General features: G+C 31.4%; 1 protein-coding gene across 1 annotated transcript; it reads left to right on the forward strand.

Moving 5' to 3' along the window:
* Nucleotides 1-527: 527 nt before the first annotated feature.
* On the forward strand, nucleotides 528-18,636 carry LOC126770076 (23 kDa integral membrane protein-like). The gene is made up of 5 exons (XM_050489229.1): nucleotides 528-744; nucleotides 15,173-15,358; nucleotides 15,591-15,773; nucleotides 16,726-16,962; nucleotides 17,354-18,636. The coding sequence occupies exons 1-5, from the start codon at nucleotides 682-684 to the stop codon at nucleotides 17,426-17,428; spliced, it is 744 nt and encodes a 247-aa protein (XP_050345186.1). The 5' UTR covers nucleotides 528-681; the 3' UTR covers nucleotides 17,429-18,636.
* Nucleotides 18,637-20,274: the final 1,638 nt, after the last annotated feature.

The following is a 20,274-nucleotide window of genomic DNA, read 5'->3' on the forward strand; positions in this document are numbered from 1 at the left end:
TAGTGGTTAGAACGCGTGAATCTTAATCAATGATCGTGGGTTCAAACCCGGGCAAGCACCACTGAATTTTCATGTGCTTAATTTGTGTTTATAATTCATCTCGTGCTTGACGGTGAAGAAAAACATCGTGAGGAAACCTGCATGTGTCTAATTTCATTGAAATTCTGTCACATGTGTATTCTACCAACCCGCATTGGAGCAGCGTGGTAGAATAAGCTCCAAACCTTCGCCTCAAAAGGGAGAGGAGGCCTTAGCCCAGCAGTGGGATATTAACAGGCTGTTACTGTTACTGTAGAAAAATATTTAAAAAAAACTATAATAGTAGTGGGTACTGGCCGAAAATACAAGATCAACGACCTATCGCTTGTCCCTAGACCAATAATTCATCAGATCCCTATCATACTTTACGACATAACAATTAGAGGTCAAAGGATTTTAGGGTGGTATTGGTGCGTGATTTCAACCCTTCGCACGCGATATATACCACAGGGTACTAAATACCGTACTAACCAAAAATTACCACATTACGCCACCAGCTCTGGCCGAATCACAAGCTGTCGAGACGGAGAGCCGCGCGAACGCGTTTAAAAAAAAATAACATTTGAAATTCGAACGTCTATATTCTCGCGTCATTTATTTGTTGTGTGATTACATTTAAAGCGTGTGTTTATAAATATAAAGATGGAGGGCTGCGGAATGAATTGTATAAAATATCTTCTGGTTGTATTTAACGCGCTGTTTATGGTGAGTAGCATTATTGTAAAATAATTTAATCATAAGAAATCATATAGTTTCTTAGTAGGTCGAGTGTTATTTTTGTCACCTCGTTAATAGCTCAGCCTGTGAGTTCGCGCTTTATTTTATATTTACATTGTGAGGACGTTATTGTTTTGACTTATGTTTATTATTATTATTACAAAAAATTATATCGAATACTGAAAGAGTCGTATCAAAATTTAAATAAATTTAAAGATTTATTTAAACATACTTTCGACCAAATGTTCTTTATTGAATAAATAGAACACTAAAAAAATATATCAAATTAAGATTTATTTATGTATAACGCATGCATGAAATTTATTTAAAAATAAACATACCGTTTACATCAGCGTACATCGAATATTTACACATGAAATTAATCAAAGTTTGAACGTTAGTCTTTTAACGACTGGTATTTTAGTATTCATAAAGGAAGGAAGTGCAGGCTATGCCCACCCTACACGTAAAACTTGTAAACCTCAGTGATTCTATATTAGGTACTCTAGATTGAAACAAGATATAACATATTTCCTTTTTCGATTTAAAAATGCTTATTTATTTTCTTACGTTATTTATGTTAATTTTTTTTATAAAAACATAATTAGACAATTGGAAAATTATTACGCAGCACCTTGACAAGTTTGTGTGTATTGACAATCTTGACTATAACAGAGTTTTAGAGGCATATTATTCAAATTGCGCTATATTAATAAATAAATAAATAAAATTTTATACTACTTTCCACTTGCAGCTTTGCCTTAAAGGTGACGGGTATTTGTTCTTTTCTGTACCCCTGAGCGTGTATGCAAAATTTCATTATCACTGGTTGAGTAGTTAAAACGTGAAAGCTCGTAACAAACAAACAAACTAACTTTCGCATTTATAATATTAAAAATTAGTACTTATTGATTCTCAAATAATCTATCAATTATAATTAAATTCTATTAACATCATATAAGCACTTTTTAATCATATTACACGATTCAAATATATTTAAAGCTACTGCCGATTGGGATTGTATATATATTTTAATGATATAATAAAATTAAACTCACCTAATTTATTCATGCTGTCTTCTATATTTCTTATTAAATAAACTAAATAGCATGTTAGTCTGTCGAAATATAATATGTATTTCCTTAATATCTGTTGAGCAAAATATATATATTATATAAAGATATAATATAGACTTATGTGTTTTTCCAAAATTTGCATATAGTATCGCCTTTTGACGTCATGGGAAAGATTAAAAATTTTAATAATTGAAATCCATTTACAATAAGAGATGAAAAATATGAATCATATCGTTCTCTGCTTACATTTTAAGCGTTAAAGAAGTTAGATTTTTGGAACATCAGCTTCTAATAATTTTGTATTCTTACAAGAAGAAGAAAAATAATAAGTTATGTTTTTGTTTTCTTTTGACATAAGATTATTAACAATATATTGTATAAAAATAATATTTATTATACATTATTCTGGAACGTATATAAACTGCTTGTAGGTACTTACGTTAAGCCCTATTATTAAAATTAACATAAACATTTTACGGTAATTGACAGTAAATCTTATCCAAGTAATATTGCATCACTAGTCTATGACACATGTACTTGTATGTCATGTTCAAAGTGACATTTAAAACTTAAAAATTCATAATTTGAAAACAAAGTATATGGTATACTTGATGACAATAAAATAACTTAATTTAAATGTTTATTTAATAGAAAAGGATGTATTAATATGTTTCATTGAAATTTAACTTACTAAAAATATGTATATCGCAAAAAATATTCTTGATACTTGTTAAATTAATTATTTTCTAAAATAAAGTCTTTTAAGATTAAAAACTACGAAAAAATAAAAGATATTTGTAAATAATGTATATAATAATATTCAATAAAACACCTGCTGGAATTATTACTAATTCTGAATCACATAAGGCTTACGATTATTCAATATGCGTCATGCATCGCGATCTACAATGAATGACGTAGTCCTGGTGATTAGGCACACATGCTCACATACTGCCGCCTCATTTCCTGCATCCAATAATATGTAGATGGAGTAAATAGTGCATCTTTGATTGTTGATATACTTACACTCTGTTTTTAAAACTATGTAAAGATTTTTGAAATTTAATCTGCTTAATTAATATTAATAAGTTTTAAATAAGAATGGCAGGCTTTTATCCATCGCAGACAGGTTTCCTGTCTCGATTTTTACCATCAACGCATATTTTTATATTGAGAGGAATGTTACGTGTACGTGGGGTTACTTATGTCCTTTTCTGTACCCATAATATGCAACATTTAATTATTGTTTGAGTAGCTAAGACGTGAATGGGTTACAAATAAACAAACAAACTCACTTTCGCAATAATAATATTAGTAAGAATTATGATGTATGTACAATGTGCATACTTATGACGGAGAAGAACCAATATCTTGTTGTCTCTTTGCCCTTGACTACATAGAGAAAGAATTTTTTTTACTGGACAATATTTTTATAAAAGTATCCCAGAAGACAAATAATAATAATAATAATAATAATGTCTGGCTTTTAAAGGATTTTATAACTCGACTCCAGGTTAATGAAATTAAAATGTTAGAATGATTTATTATAAATTCTATATTAAAGAACAAATTGTTGGAATAGAAAATATAATCTTTTGTCGCTCCATTCAGGACTGAGGTATTACTTTCCGAACTCGTGGTAGATTTTTGACAAATAACAGGCAAACAAAACGATTGCTGAATGAAAAAAGAAATTGAATTTGACTTTGAAACACAAATAAGGTATGCGAAAGCTCATCGCTTCGAATAATATTCACATGGTTTTTCATTTGCCTGTCAAATGGGCCTCGTGTTTGTAAGCTGTCCTGTGCACCTTGTGACGTGCTCGCTCATCCTTCAAAACACAAAACAAAGTATAACTGTGTGGTAGAATAATGTAAAGCGAATGGTACACACCCAAACTGGCCTGCACAACGACATATCAACGATAGAGATAATATAATTATACATATAAGAATAGGGATTGTATAATTCAATTAAAAAATAATAATAATGCGAACTTATTTTAATTAACACAAACATTTGACATCTAATTGTGACTTTAGGTCAAATTAACAAAAAAAACATTACTTAATTTAAGTAAACCTAAAAAGTGTTATTCTAAAAATCCTGAAATAAATGAAACACGTCACGTACATCAAGGCGTGACTTCAATTGAGTCACGCGATGGTACAATGAAGTCGGTAACGTTTTCTGATTCTACTTCACGAATATTCTAGATAATAGAGGCATTGAAAGGTTAAGATATATATGTGATGAAGCTTCTGATAAACAAGTAATTTCATCTGAAACTTAAAAAAAAATTGACAGGCCGGTTGGCGTGGTTGGTAGATACTTGCCTTTCACGCCGAAGGTTGTGGGTTCGATTCCCACCCAGGACAGACATAAGTATGTATTTAAAAAAGAAAAGTAGTATATGTAGTATATCAGTTGTCTGGTTTCCATAGTACAAGCTCTGCTTAGTTTGGGATCAAATGGATTTATTTTTTTTGCACAAAAAACAAGACGTTATACGTTTATATTGAAGTTGAACTGTTGAGATGGTTTGAAAACTATAGAAATTATAGACATCTCAAGCTTATTTTCGAGACAAAATAGTGGTAATATAATAATTATACATGTAATACCTAATGAACCAATAAGCTTTCGAGCCATGGACGTGATGAGTTGTAGCAATGTTAGCTAGGCTCTCGAATAACGAGGTAGGCGGAATTATTAAGCCGTTGATTAATAAAGACCGGCAGTTACCAACCCTAGTTAGAATTAAAAAAATATTTATAAAGTACCTTTGTTTACTTTAACTGATCAACATATAGTAAATTCCACTGCAGTGTGTTATATAATACAATGCCCATATGTTGTTCCGGATATATTAAACGATGCGTGAAGGTTGATCCAGTTTTTTAGCACTAACAAAGCAGGCTAAAGTCTGAGCTTTTGCTAGGGTTGTCACTTTATAATCTATACCAATAAAAGAGGAGACGTATTTTTTATAATGTCTAACTGAAAAAAAATAACAGAAGATGCGTTTCAAAGAAGGTTTTAAAGATATTATTATTATCGTTTTTTTTGTATATAATATAATAGGCTCCAATCCTTCTCCTCAAAAGGAAGAGGAGGCCTTAGCCCAGCAGTGGGATATTAACAGGCTGTTAATATGTAATATAATATAATTAGTACGGTGTCTATAACAGGGCTGATTTGGTACATTAAATTATTTAAAAAGATTATTTATGGTCTTAATATGGAGTATATTTACTCAAATATAAATGATTTTTTCACATTTGAATTTTTACGTTTCGCTAAATTTATTTAACATTTATAAAAGATACATAAAGAAAAACGTATATGTTAATTCCTAGGTTCTTCTTTATATATTATTTAAATAATTAAAATATAGTGTCTTGACAACCAGAGTGAACAGGTTTATTTTAGGCAAGCGTGCTACATCCTAGACCGTGTCGATGCTCAAGATCAGGCAAGTCAACGGTCAAACGCTTGCCTATTGAGTGTAAAAAAAGGCGCGTGACGCAATATACAGTACAGCTTAGCGAGTTGGGTATTCAAAGTACATCTATTTTTTTTTACAGAAATGTAATTTTTTAAAAAGACAATCGCCGAAATCGAGCTATTATATGCTTATATATACTATACTAATACAAATGTATTTATATTACAGCGTTTGTAACGATCCCATTTTATAAATTATTCGTATGATTTTCATATTTATTTATTCATATATATTCAAATTAGTTACTCATCCATAATAAAACTAGGCGCCTTCGAGTGAGTCATCGCACTTATAATCCAGCTCGATTAAATAGTCTCTACTATCATTAATCATTCCAAAACAAATCGACTTCCGAATTGTACTGTGTTACAACCCACGTGTTAAAGGCATTATAAGCCATAAAAATTCGAAATAGCTCTTCCACCTTTCATTAATCACAATAGTATCGACATTTTAAATATTCTGTGTGTACTATTGCTGTATGGGGAATTGATTGAGCGAGGTCGATTAAGAGCGAGTGGGTGTCGCACAAACAATGTATTGTTTTGTGTAAAGTAACAATTGAATAGTATATTTTTAGGTTGACTAAAATAAAATATTAAACTCAATTTTTAAATGGATGTTATTTCAAACTAAAAAAAATGTAAATATAATTCGGCTATTGTTGTATGTTACTTATTGTAACGGATGGGATAAATAAATTAAAAAAAAACCCGCCGAGTTTCTTTCGCCGGTTCTTCTCAAGTCTGAGGTGTTTATTTCCGAACCGGTGGTAGATTTAACAATCAATAAGTATGTGTAACGCTTCTATATTGAATAAAGATTTTTCTCTTTGACTTTGATGGACTTAACTGGAAATGGAGTTGCATTAGTTAAAAAAATTAAACAGTACCATCAGTCAATTGGAGGATAAAACTTAATGTAATTCGATTTAAACAGATATCGCTAATAATTGTAAACTTCTTAATTAAATTACTGTAATGTTAGAGTTACATATTTTTATTCAACTTTTTGCTATTAAAAAACAATATTTAAGAGGCTTGTGTGTGGATGGAATATCTATTTCAAAACGCTTTCAGAAATAATATCATTGCTACTCTAATCATGACATTAGAGAGACCTATAGAATTTAAATGACAATATAAAGAAAAGGGTATTGAATTTGCCTCTTAGACAAATGAAATTGACAAAGTAAAATTAGCCTTATCGCCTTCTTGTAGAGTTGAAACTTGAAAGAAAATGATGAACAATACAAAGCAGATTATTAGTTTGTACAGTTTAGAGAATGTTTAAAGTAATTTGATCTTTATCTCATTAGCTTATGGCCTAATTTTGAAATTATGTAAGACCTTAGTATGACTCGTGGAATATTTATTACTTGAAAGCTTCCTGAAATATTATTTTAAATTCAAATCGATACGATTCTCCATAACTATATCAAAGAACGTGCCGACGTTTATTATACACTGATTAAGGATTTAACTTTGTATTTAATACGGAGTTGGTGTTATAGTCAAGATCAAAAATAATTTTAACCCTTAAGTTGGACTGTCTAAGGTATATCAATTCCCTTTAGTTGAATAATTATTTGTATATATTAATTTTACTGGTTGTAGAGTGTGTGATAGAGTGAGTGAGCCAGTGTAATTACAGGCACATAACATCTTAGTTCCCAAGGTTGGTGGCGCATTGGTGATGTAAGCAATGGTAAACATTTCTTACAATGCCAATGTATGTATGTATCTATGGGCATTGGTGACCACTTACCTTCAGGCCCATATGCTCGTCTGCCTTCCTATTCTATAAAAAAAATAGTTTGGCTGAGTTGTAGGAGTTTATAATTGTTGTACTGCTAGGCAAAAGCCTCCTCTCCTCATGGGAGGAGCTTATACCACCATCCTACTCGAATGCAGGTTGGTGGCATAATTGTATTCAACACATGCTACTAGATTTCCTTAGAATCAAAATTGTACACATATTAGAAACATATGATTTGAGACATTTTACAATACGGTCATAATTACGATCTTAAGATCGCAGTGAATATCCGGGCAAGGACCACTGAGAATTCGTGTGCTTAATTTTGTGTTTATTTCATACTCCTCTCGATATCTGAATGTATCGAAACTCATATTATACGATGTGGATGATACTCCAAGCCTTCTCCACAAGACTTAGTTCAGATGTGGCACGAGGGTCTGTAACTTAAACTTAATTGACACTTTGATATAACAATCTATATTGGAGTCTACCAATTACTCGCCTCTCGAGTGTTTTTTAAATACCATATCTATATTTGTGCACGCATTATTCATTACAGGATAGTATATAGTTCCCTAATTAGAAGACCAAGAACTTATATAAGAAGTCAAAGTAAACAAACAAACTACATTTATAGTTGACAAAGCTTTGAAAAATATGTAACGATAAATTTAGGTCAACTTGAAGCCAACACGCGCTTCATTATTAACAACGATGCTTCGTAACCTACATTCGTGCAGTTGAAGTATTTTCCAAATCACTCCCTTCAATAATGACAAATCGATGAGCGGCGTTTGCGGGCACAATGCACGATGAATAATAAAACATAATTAATGTTTTATAAATGCTAGTTTTTGAATACACATGTATTTTTACTTTAATGAACTATATATTATATATACCGTATATTTGGAAAATGATATAAGACTGTTGATTTTCCTGCAGGTTAAACAATAATTCAATTGTATTTAATTACCTGTGTAATTTAATTGTTCGAATAGAGTAACCACCGAGTTTCTTGTCGGTTCTTATCATGAGAGTTTACATTATAAACCGATGGTAACTATTAATTTAAATTCGTTTTGTAAAATTTGATCATTAATATATTTTTCAAATATATTTACAACATTACTAAGATCATAATTCTTATTTATTAAATAATAATATAAAAATAACTTTGCTAACTCAATAAATGGCGTACGACCTTCGTACCTTATTCTACTTTTAATCTATATATATGTATATGTATAAGAGAAATACCACTTAGAACTAGATCTTCTAAACTATCCACCCTATTAATTTGAAATTTGTCAACCTTCCCCAACGTACACGCTCACTATGAACGGATTTCATATCCAAAATACATTTTTCTTCTTATCTATCCGTGCGAAGCCGGGACGAGCTAGTATGTTTATATAATTATATTTTAACTTTCATTGCTAGGAAAAGGCATTTTTGTTAGGAGTTCGATTAAAAGTCAACCACCTACACACATATATACATCAAATTTATTTTCTGTAAATTTAAAAAAAAGTTTGTATATCTTCCTTCTAAGACGAATTGTGTTACACAATTAATAGCATAATAGTCAAGAAAAAACAAGCATTTATAAACACTATAAATATGGCTCGAAGGGTCAATCAATTGTAGGGTCAATTGGTATCTATTTAATCTCAAGAACACCTTTTCTTTCATGCATCTGTATTTATTTCATCTGTCAGTTTTTGGTGATCTTCTACATCATCATCACCACAGGTGATCTTCTAGCGTACGTAACGCACCTCTGGGGTGAAGCTATCGACAAGCATGGAGAATCGTTGGCTGTCAGCCTCGATATCTCCAAGGCTTTCGACAGGGTCTGGCACAGAAGTCTTCTCTCCAAGCTACCGGCATATGGTCTGCCTGCTCAGCTATGCACCTGGATTGCCAGCTTCCTACACAAGCGTAGCCTTCGTGTTTTAGTAGATGGTTGCGCTTCACAATTCTATGTAGTGAATGCTGGGGTCCCCCAGGGATCTGTGCTATCTCCCACACTCTTTCTTTTGCATATCAATGATATGCTCTCCCTTGGGAACATACATTGCTATGCAGATGATAGTACAGTGCATGGTGGATACCACGGACGCGCAGTGGCTGGGCGGGCGGAAACTGAGGAGAGGCGGGAGAATCTTGTTATTGAACTCGATAGGACATTAGAGCTCATCGCCAAATGGGGTTCTGATAATCTTGTTGAGTTTAATGCCAAGAAAACACAGGTGTGCGCTCTCACAGCGAAAAAGTCACCATTTTACCCTCATCCCTCCCTCTGTGGCACACCGCTGATGATACAAAGCAAAATCGCCATGCTGGGGATGGACGTTCGCTGCGACCTTAGTCCAAGGGATTACATCGAGGCTATTATAAAAACAGCTTCACGAAAACTCGGAGTTCTGAACAAGGTGCGGCGTTTTTTCACGCCACAACAACTGTGCCTGTTATACAAAACACAGGTACGGTCTTGCGTTGAATATTGCTCGCACCTTTGGGATGGCTCCGCTAAGTACCTAATGGAGGCCTTGGACCGGTTGCAACGACGTGCAGTACGCATTATTGGCAACGTAAAGGTCACAAACTCCCTTGAACCTTTACAATTGCGTCGCGAGATAGCAGCACTGAGCGCTTTCTATCGTCTGTATCACGGCGAGTGCTCTGAGGAATTATTCTCTCTAATTCCTGCTTCTCCCTTCCTTCTTAAGTCCACGCGAGCTGGTTCTCGAAGTCACCGCCTAACTGTGACATCAATTCCATCGCGCACAAAGAAATTTGGCAACTCCTTTCTTTGTCGCACTACCAAAGAATGGAATTCCTTACCAGCTCACGTGTTCCCCTCCTCTTACAACCCGGGTTCCTTCAAACGAGGCGTGAAGAGGCATCTTGCGGGCCGGCAAGGCGGGGACGGCTAGTACAGAACATTGTTCCCGACTGTACTGGCCGTCGTCGCGTTTGGACTCTACTACCACTATATAATACTAAATTTATCACATCATATGTTCATACCACACGTATATGTATGTTTGATAACAGATCGTAACTCGCAGTCATGAAATCATTCCCACTTTAGACCTGAATTGCGTCAATTAAGCAATTTACTAAGAGACTGGTTCCATTAAGACAGTTCCTTTATTCGTACAAATTGTTTTTTTTATTTAACATTAATTTAAGTTTTATTTTAAGCAAATTAATGAGTTTTATAGTAATCTAAAGACAAGACACCGTGATAAATCATTTTAACAATAAACTTTATCTAGAATTGCGATTCAAAGGGAAATGCTGCAAGAATTTTTGCCACCATTCCAAACGAATGTTTATTTCTATACACTTAAGACTTTAGTATTAATAATTTTGTAACATCTATAATAGTAATTTAATCTAACAGAATCAATATTTAATTTGTTTAAGAATATATATAGCATTATTGAATCTTTAATTACAAGATTAAATTTAATAAAATTGACCATAGCTTTAAAATGTTTCTACCAAGAGTAACCGGAACTAAACCTAAACAAAATAGGTTTCATATCCTGTTAGAAAGCTCCAAGCTATTTAATGATGTAAATGATCATGTATTGAATAATGTTATATTTGTTGTATTAAATGTTAATCTACGAGATATTTAAATAAAAATGTTCCCCCAGGAAGTAAGACATGTTTTTAAAAGTTACCTTCATTAACTAGTATGTTGATAAGAATCAGAGAGTTGCATAATTATAACTTCTGTATTATATATTATGTAGTAATTAATCTTATGGTGTATTTCTGGTGTTGCTGATGTTCTTACAGATATTGTGACTGATATTTTACTAGTCATGATAATGTCATCCTGAAAGGTTTAACTGGCAGCCATTGACAAGAGAGACTAGCCAAGGAAGCTGCAGATGTGCACGAACACAAATGCACCTCTATTCCATCACTCATAATTTGATGGGACTGAAAAGGTTCAGGTGCAATTCCAACAGTTTTGTTTTTTCGGACGAACGGGATTGTTACCACTGCGAACTTCCCAAACTCCACTACTACAAATAATTGCTTAACAGAAAAAATACAATAACTTGTTATTGGTCCGACCCGGGGATTGCGATCAAGACCATGGGTTTTACAGCTTCACAAGCTAGCCGATAACATCGAGATAATCATTGTGTTGTGATTATAAGTATTTAAAATGCCGATGAGCAATCATTATTTAAATTCCGATATATCTTCTTCAAACATTTCCAATCAATGATAATGCATACAAATCTGCGTAGCCGCGAATGGTAGGCACTCATATACAAACAATTTTCATCAATTGATGTAGTTTTTCAACATAGCTGGATTTTCCAACAATGCGCTTAGTTTTAATGAATGATATTAGTCTATGTGTCATTTGTACGTATTTGTTGAAGGTCGAATCGTTTTAATTGAAGCATCGAGTTTGATTTTCCTGTTGATGACTTTGGGGAGCACAATGTAGAGTAGGAAAAGTACATAATTTTGCAAATATGAATATTTTCCAACAAAGCTTCTGACTCCCGCAAAGTCAATAATCCATGTTATCCTGGAAGGTAGTACGATTTCCTGGAAAGTATTAATTACTATAGTCAAATCACACATGTTTTTAATTTTAATTTCCAATTAATATAGGTAGGTCGGCAAATGTGTAATCAATATTTTTAATATATAAGAAAAATTAACAATAAGATGGTACCTACCAAATCGGAATTGGACAAAGCGCCACCACTAATTAATACTTTTAGTATATCTTATATAAGAATATTTACAAATAATTATATATATGTCGGTTAAAATAATAATTTAATCGGTGAAAAAGAATTACTATTCTTAGTAAATAATTAGGATTCTTGTTGATTCTTCTCGGTATAACCTTCAAGCCGAACCGACGACGGTAGCTTTACATTCACTTTACATTAAATATAGTCTATCACATATTTGGGATCATTCCATAATTGGCAGCGCATTGGGTTTTAATATGTAATCAATATTTAATCAACAATACTAATATTATAAATGCGAAAGTAACTTTGTCGGTCTCTTACGCTTGCACGACTAGAACACTGAACCGATTTTGATGAAAATTTTGTATGAAGCAAGCTTGAACCACGAGGAAGGGCATATGCTTTACGTATTTTTATATAACAACATCTTACCATTGGTGTCTTCAAATTCAGAGTAAACGGGTTTATTCTAGGCAAGCGTGCTACATCGTGTCTATGCTTAACATCAGGCAAGTCAACGGTCAAACGCTGGCCTATTAAGAGTAAAAAAAACACCTAAAATGCGGGCAAAGCCGCGGGCGAACACTAGTTTACCATCATTTAACATGTTTGTATATACTTTAAATGCGTATTAGAGCGGTCTCGGATATCACCTTTATATTAGCATAATAATAATATCAGAACAGTGACGAACAATATAAATTAGATTTTGAAATAAAATATCACAATTTATATTTACTTCATCAGTAATCGAAGCCCACGATCCGCACCAACGCATCTTGTAGGTGATATTGGTCAATCCATTCTTTCGCAATTATTAAACATCCCATCCAGCGATGGCTTTTCGCGATAACATTCATTTAAAATTGTATTCAATATAAATATAATAGGTATTTAAAAATAATAATTAAGAAAATATGTTTTAAGTTTTATGACACATAATATAAATAGCACTTTACTCTTTCTACTTATACGGTTAACTATACAGTAACGGCCTGTAAATGTCCCACTGCTGGGCTAAGGCCTCCTCTCCCTATTTGAGGAGAAGGTTTGGAGCTTATTCCACCACGCTGCTCCAGTGCGGGTTGGTAGAATACACATGTGGCAGAATTTCGATGAAATTAGACACATGCAGGTTTCCTCACGATGTTTTCCTTCACCGAAAAGCACGAGATGAATTATAAACAGAAATTAAGCACATGTAAATTCAGAGGTGCTCGCCCGGGTTTGAACCCACGTTCATCGGTTAAGATTCACGCGTTCTTACCACTGGGCCATCTCGACTTACGGTTAACTATACTAGAGATATATTTCTTATGAATTCAATATACATAAGATTAGTATATTATTGATTAGTTTGCAATACTTATATACATAATATATATTATATAACATAAGAACCTATTTGATTTAAGAATATTTACAAATTAAAATAAATTAATACAAGTCACGTTCTTGGTTAAACGGTCGTAAATATTACTAGAATTATGTAATTTCATGCCCATAATTACATTTCGAATAACGAACGAACGAACTTTATTCATCACACTGACCCATTTAAACAGCGACCTCTTTGCCGGCAGCTGATGGCGTGGCTCGTAAACATTACGCGTTCATGTCATGGGATGGGCTATGTGTGCGTTGATTGGGACGGTAGTTATAAATAGCTATTTTTAACCACGATCTCATAAACCATGTAAAAGTTTGTCAGTGAAAATATCGTGGTATTTCTCTCTTAGATATGTAGATATATTATCTAGATAAATAGCAAACGGGAAAACATTTAATTTTATTATCATCGCTATATTTAAAAAAGTAACCCTTTTTTCATTTAAATGTATAAGTATTTTCTGATGACCCATATGGTTCCTCGATTCTGGGAGCATTGGATTGTTGCTATGTATTGCTTAAACAGATTATTCGAGACAATTGTTAGATATAAACGAACTCTCAATTTGAATGATAACATTTTCAGTATTATATTTTTATTTTCGTTACGTTATTCTAAAATTGTAAGGTCTTATGAAGATAAATAATATTTATTTTTAGACTAAAAAATATGCCAAGCAATAGCGATGAAGCTTATAATTATAAAATTAATATCTAAGTCGTAATAATATATAAGTATATTCCATATTATTGCACAAAATAGTTATTTGATTATATTATTTACAACTAGTAACATCCCTTAATAAAATGTGTTATATAAGATACACTAACTATTACATTAACTTTGTATTTTTAAGAAAGAAACAAAAAAAAATTTGCATTGGTACACATTACGGAGAAAATATATTTCGCAAAAGAACATAAAAAACCAAAAAAATAAACATAACGAAACTTAAAATTAAATAACGACCTATATAAAATATTTGACGTCCGAATTCCGTCCCAGATGATTAAATTATTGCATAAACACTCTCGGCATGGTGAGATCAGGTAGTGTAGATGTTAGAATAACATAATATTATCTTATAATCAGACAAGTGGATAGCAGCGAATTCTCCAAAAACACTTTTTAAATTCAAATGTCATTAATGAGCCGAGTGGCTAGAATACGTAAATTTTATTTCAAACCTACCTACCAATCTTTTCATGTGCTTAATTTATGTTTATAATTCTTCTCTTGCAAATTTTCGTTCAACCATGATATGACTGCAGATCCTGAAGTTCAAGTTCTTAGGAAATAATAGCCTTTGAGCCTACCAGTTAGCTACTCTCCGTTTAAAATGGCTTGACTTTTGAGTTGTTCACGTGCAGTTGAAAACTCTCTATTGAAAATGGTTACCGTGACCAAAAACAATCAGGAGGTCATCATCATCAGTAATTCTAAATTTTAACAACCACAATAGTCACTTTATTTAATCAGCGATAAATAGAATGGCATATTGACGATCTAATATACTAACAAAGTACTACTTTAAGTTATTAAATAAATGTACTTAATGTTAGTAAATACTTTTTCTAGAATATTCATGAAGCACCTTTTATTATGTTAATAAGATTTATATACTCCGGTTAACTTTTTCCGCTCACGCAATGAATATAATGTGACCTTACAAACCATATTTTAAACTACAATATTTCATTCCGTTAATAGCTGACAAACGTGATAAGAAATATGGAATCCATTTATTTAAAATAACATAAATAAACATAAAAAAGTCTATAAATCTGTTCTATGTCTGATCACCATCACCGCGTCACTAATCTTATAATCCCAATCGTCGGTGATCACCTGATTATTCATTATTATTATAATTTTCAAAGTCAAGTTGCAATAACCGACACGTATCATCTGTTTTCATCTTTTCCAGGTCTTCGGTATCGTGATCATAGCAGCAGCATGCGTGGACATGGGAATGATCAGGGACTTCGCTGGGATGGAGACGACTGGTCACGAGACGGATGTCGTGTTGATTGTCGTTGGTGTGCTGATCATTATCGTGGCCGCCTTCGGCTGTTTCGGAGCTTGGAAGGAGAGTCCTAAGCTCCTGTATCTTGTAAGTTTTAATATGTATGATTTTTTTTTGTTTACTATTGACAAATAAATGAAATTTAGTATCTAGTAGAAAATTTTTAATCGCTATATTTTTAATGAACTGGCTAACAGTGAGTTTTGACGTGCAATTTTGTAGGCTGCTTTTCAGAAGTTGCATTCTATCCGAGGAACTATTAATAATAGGTTCTAGCCGATAGGAATGACGGCTATTTGTTCAATATTTTCTTCTACAGTTTGCCGGATTTCTCATCCTTATCATCCTATTGGAGTTGTCCGTGGGAATCGCTGCAGCTTCCTTACGCCCGCAAATCGAAGGTACCTTGAAGACCCAACTGCGTGCCTCCTTCATCAAAAACAAGTCCACACGAGAGGAAGACTCTACCTACAGGGAGTTCTGGGATCGCGTTCAGAGAAACGTGAGCTTTAGTATTTACAATGAAAAAATATTAATTAATTATTATTATTAGCACGTTACCGCGTGTCAAGCCATTTATTATTAGCATAAAGCTTTTTCGATTTACCAAAAAAAATATTTCGATGTAATTGCAGATTTTGTCATTTCAGAAGGTTTTTATGCTGAAAATAAAAAAATATCATAATTTTATAATATGACTATTATTGTAATAAAAAACAGTAAGAAGTTATTTCTTCTGAAGGAAATCCATGAATTCGAACTTTGAAAAGCGGCAAGAGACAATTTATTTATTATACTTTTTAATTCCTTAATCTTCACCTTATATTTGTTATATTTTAGTAATTTAAATGTTAATTTATTTTATAATACAACATTAAATATTACATGCGATGGAATACACTATTAAAATAACAAACATTAAATTATAAACGTAATTCAATCCACAAAATTTATTCAAAACAAAATTTTAATAGACGCAATCAAACGTGTCGCGTCAGGCTTCGTTTAGAAAAAAACAAATGTTTAGTTAATTTGGTATCAAATTCTAATTTCGTCTAATGTTTAATATTATAGTGTTATTATTATTGGTTAGTGAGAGTAATTTAATATCACAACTGCACGCATTAATTTGCTTAATCTTTGCCGTAATATCTTATTCCGAACTTAAAAATACAGTTATTTTTAATCTAGTATTAGTAAAATATAAATATTGAATTTGAGTAACGAAATTGAACGCATTCAACAAAAATCAAGTTGCGCCTATAATTAATTAATGACTTTACTTTTCTGTCCATCAACAAAATGGCGGTTTTAAATCAGCGCGCAGCTTTTATATTTTTTTAATAATGCTATTGAGGAGATAAATACATCTAATTATCATTTCTGATTTCTGAACAAATTAGTAGACATTATGTCGCTACGTCGATAAGTACAGCATCAACCTCAATTTCCAGCTGGAATGCTGTGGAGTCACCGGTCCTGATAACTACGTAGCCTCTGAGCCTCGCCTGAACCCATCGTTCAGCTGCTGCCCTCCAGATGACACTGACCGCGCTGATGAAATCAAACGCTCCGACTGTATCTCCCTCTCCAAGTACTACCAGGCAGGCTGTGAGGACAAGGTCCTTAGTACCGTACACAGCGCTGGCATGACTGTCATTGTTTGCGGCATACTCTTCTGTTTCTTGGAGGTAAGTTGGTTTTCGAGGACATATTATTAGAAGTGAATTAGTAAATATGAATAAAGTGCTATAATATGTGGGCTATACTGCTATACGAAGACTTCAAGAAAGAATTTCGAATGAAAATAGCTTTTTTTTATCACCGAAATAGCAACTAATTGAAAAAAAAAACAATGGTTTGGATTGGATAACGTGTAGGTTTCCTGACAATGTTACATTTTACAGCTTGGGGCCTTAGCCCAGCTGTGGGACATTTACAAGCCGTTGCTAAACTTTTAGGAGATAAATTATAAACACTTACATGAACTGCTCTTGTCTGGTTCAGTCGTTGGTTAAGATTCACGTGTCCGTCCCACTAGGCCATATTGGTTTGTATTAATAAAGTTTTATTTTTCTATAGGTTATAGGAATAGTGCTCGCACTTTGGCTCGCCCACTCCATCAAAACACAAGACAAGGGACGAGAGACCGCTTAAAATATTAGTCAAAAGCACCATATTGAAATAAAATTATTTATTTTTACACGAAAATGTTTAAGAAATGGTACTTTTTAATCTAATTAATATTAGAATTAAAAAAACTTTTGTTATAAATAAATTAAACTCTCGATCATTATCATCTCAAGTTGAATGAAATTTATTCAATCATGAAATTACACAACAATCATAACAAATTATAGTAAGTAATATTATGTAATACGAATAAATATTAAAGGTACCACATTTAGCACTAAGCTGAAGCGATCGTATTATGACGAAATTTTACAGAATAATAATTGTCAAATTGTCTTTTAAATGTCATTGTCTTTGAATACTAAAATTTGATTTAAATATATGTATATAATCGGGAGTTTACTATGTCATATTCACATACATGTATAATATATATTAAAACATTGATTTAAAAATTGATAAAAACCTTAATTGTAATTATTAAAAATATTCTTTAAGTCTAGCACTGAATTTGTTAAAGGTGCTATATTATTTGATCCAAAAATAAATATATTTAATTAATAATATTTTTTCTAGATATTAATAATTAATTATATTTATTTATTATTATTTATTTTAAGATATAATTACATTAATTTTGATTGTCAAAATCAATTTATTAAAGAGTAATTATAACTATATTTAAGCTTGCAACACTCTAACATTAGTAAAGCGTTTAGTGATGTGCGTGTACCAATGTGTATCGATTGTCGATATAATTTAAATGTATTGCAATATTAAAATTAAATATATTTTTTATGTAATTTAACCCACCTTATCTGCTAGTACAAAGAATATTGTTGTAAAAAGTCTATGAGAGAGGCATTATCAAATATTTTATTGAACCTTATAATATTAGGATATTTATTGTAAATTGCACAGGTTTCTTTGACATTAAATATTTTAAACATTTACGAGTATTTAGGACTTTTGCAACTGAATTTGTCGTAATTGTTAATAAGCATTTACTAGTCAAATAGTGACAGCAAAGTTAGACGTAAAGATAACCTTGAGTAAGACATTTACTTTAGTATTGTTTTAAAGAATTGCATTTTAGGTACATGATATTTGTTAAATTATTATTAATAAAAATCTCTGTATATTTTTTAATTAAGTATTTTTTTTAATTGTATATATTTATTTATAATCAATTTTATTATATTGATTGTAATTTGAATTAAAACCACTAAATTAATTTGCGAAATTAGTAAATAAAACTCTCCTTTTAGTTAAGTAAATATAATTTGAATGAAATTATAAATGTTATTACATCTTCTAAAATAAACTATCAGTGTTTCTGAAATGTGACTTTTATTTCAACTAACAATATAAAAGCGACACTCAATAATTAAGTGAAATGGTGATTAGAAATAGAAAACACACATTACTAAAATTTCTGTCGATGTATTATCGATAATCTCTTCCCCCATCCCTAAAATGTCTCATAAATGTTGCTATTATCTATATTACAAACATCTAAAAAAATGTGTAAAAAAACGTGCTTAAATACATTTTTAAAATATACTATATACTAAAAACAAATATCATAATATACGACATAATTTTAGCGTACTAACATTTTTAATACCATTTAGGATCTACACTACGAACATACAAACATACATTCAAACGAATTACCACTTTTAGTTCGTTTATTCGCTTACATGTCTCCAAAAAACGTAATAAGAATTAAACTTTTTGTAAGCACAAGCATCATAAAACTAAATTTTGTTTTTAAATGTATTTGCTGTATTATATAATAACATCAATTATATGTTGCACCTTTTAATTTATGACTTTCATTGAAACGAAAACAAATTAATTATAAATCATCGACAACATTTATGCAGCTAAGTACTACGTAGCTTATTTAATGAAAGGTAATAAATATAACAATATCTTTAAATCAATTCAGGACATTGACATTTTTTGTGACTCTCCCTCAATCTTTAGAAATAAGTTACTTAATTATTATAAAATGCATGAATTTTTAATTATGATTTCACCGATTGATTTTTTATTATAATAATGACATTATTTATTATTTAATTTTGACATTTTTTTTTAAATTACTGATGATTTTTTGTTACTTTTAATTTGAATTTGATTAGATGAATCTTGAAGTGCTATGTACACTTGTAATTGACATGCATATTAGATATACTATTATTGTTTTATAAATTAATCTTTTCAATGATTTATATGTATGTTGTAAGTGTGCTATTATAAATAAATAAATAAAAAGTGTATCAATTACACAGATGAGTTCATACCTTTAAAATCCCGTTGTTTTTAGTTTGACAGACGACCAAAATTATTAGTTGCTCAACAAAAAATTGAAACGAAAGTAAATTGAAAGTGAATCAACTAAAGTTGAAAGATGAATATGTATATTTAATTTATTATTCTTGCTTTAATTTTATTGAAACTTTTGATTATTTGTTCAATATGAATTGCTTTCAATTTAGCAGATTATCAATTAAAATCGAATCGCGTAACTTCGATTCGCTACTCCTTCGATTCGCTGTGTTTTACATAAAATGATACAAACAAAATCGAGTAATATTCAATTGTTGTTGATATTCCTTTAAAATTAAAATTGAATAAAATTGTTAAAAAAATCGGTATGGGACGAACGGAAAAAAATAATTTAAAATTTAAGAAAACCGAATAATGAATTTAAATTCATAAAAGTTTCATTAATTTTAATTAATAATGTTTTCTGATTATTATAAATATAATAATATAGAAACGAAGTATATAATATACGCATATAATATACACACACACAGTGAGTAGAGAGCGGCGACATACATGAGTACTGACGGTAT

This window comes from Nymphalis io, chromosome 8 (assembly GCF_905147045.1).
Source record: "Nymphalis io chromosome 8, ilAglIoxx1.1, whole genome shotgun sequence".
Lineage (NCBI taxonomy): Eukaryota > Metazoa > Arthropoda > Insecta > Lepidoptera > Nymphalidae > Nymphalis > Nymphalis io.

Coding starts and splice junctions, on each gene's coding strand:
- LOC126770076 (XM_050489229.1), top strand. CDS start 682: ATGGAGGGCTGCGGAATGAATTGTATAAAATATCTTCTGGTTGTATTT. Junction 15,774..16,725: donor GGGATCGCGTTCAGAGAAAC/GTGAGCTTTAGT, acceptor CTCAATTTCCAG/CTGGAATGCTGTGGAGTCAC. Junction 16,963..17,353: donor TACTCTTCTGTTTCTTGGAG/GTAAGTTGGTTT, acceptor ATTTTTCTATAG/GTTATAGGAATAGTGCTCGC.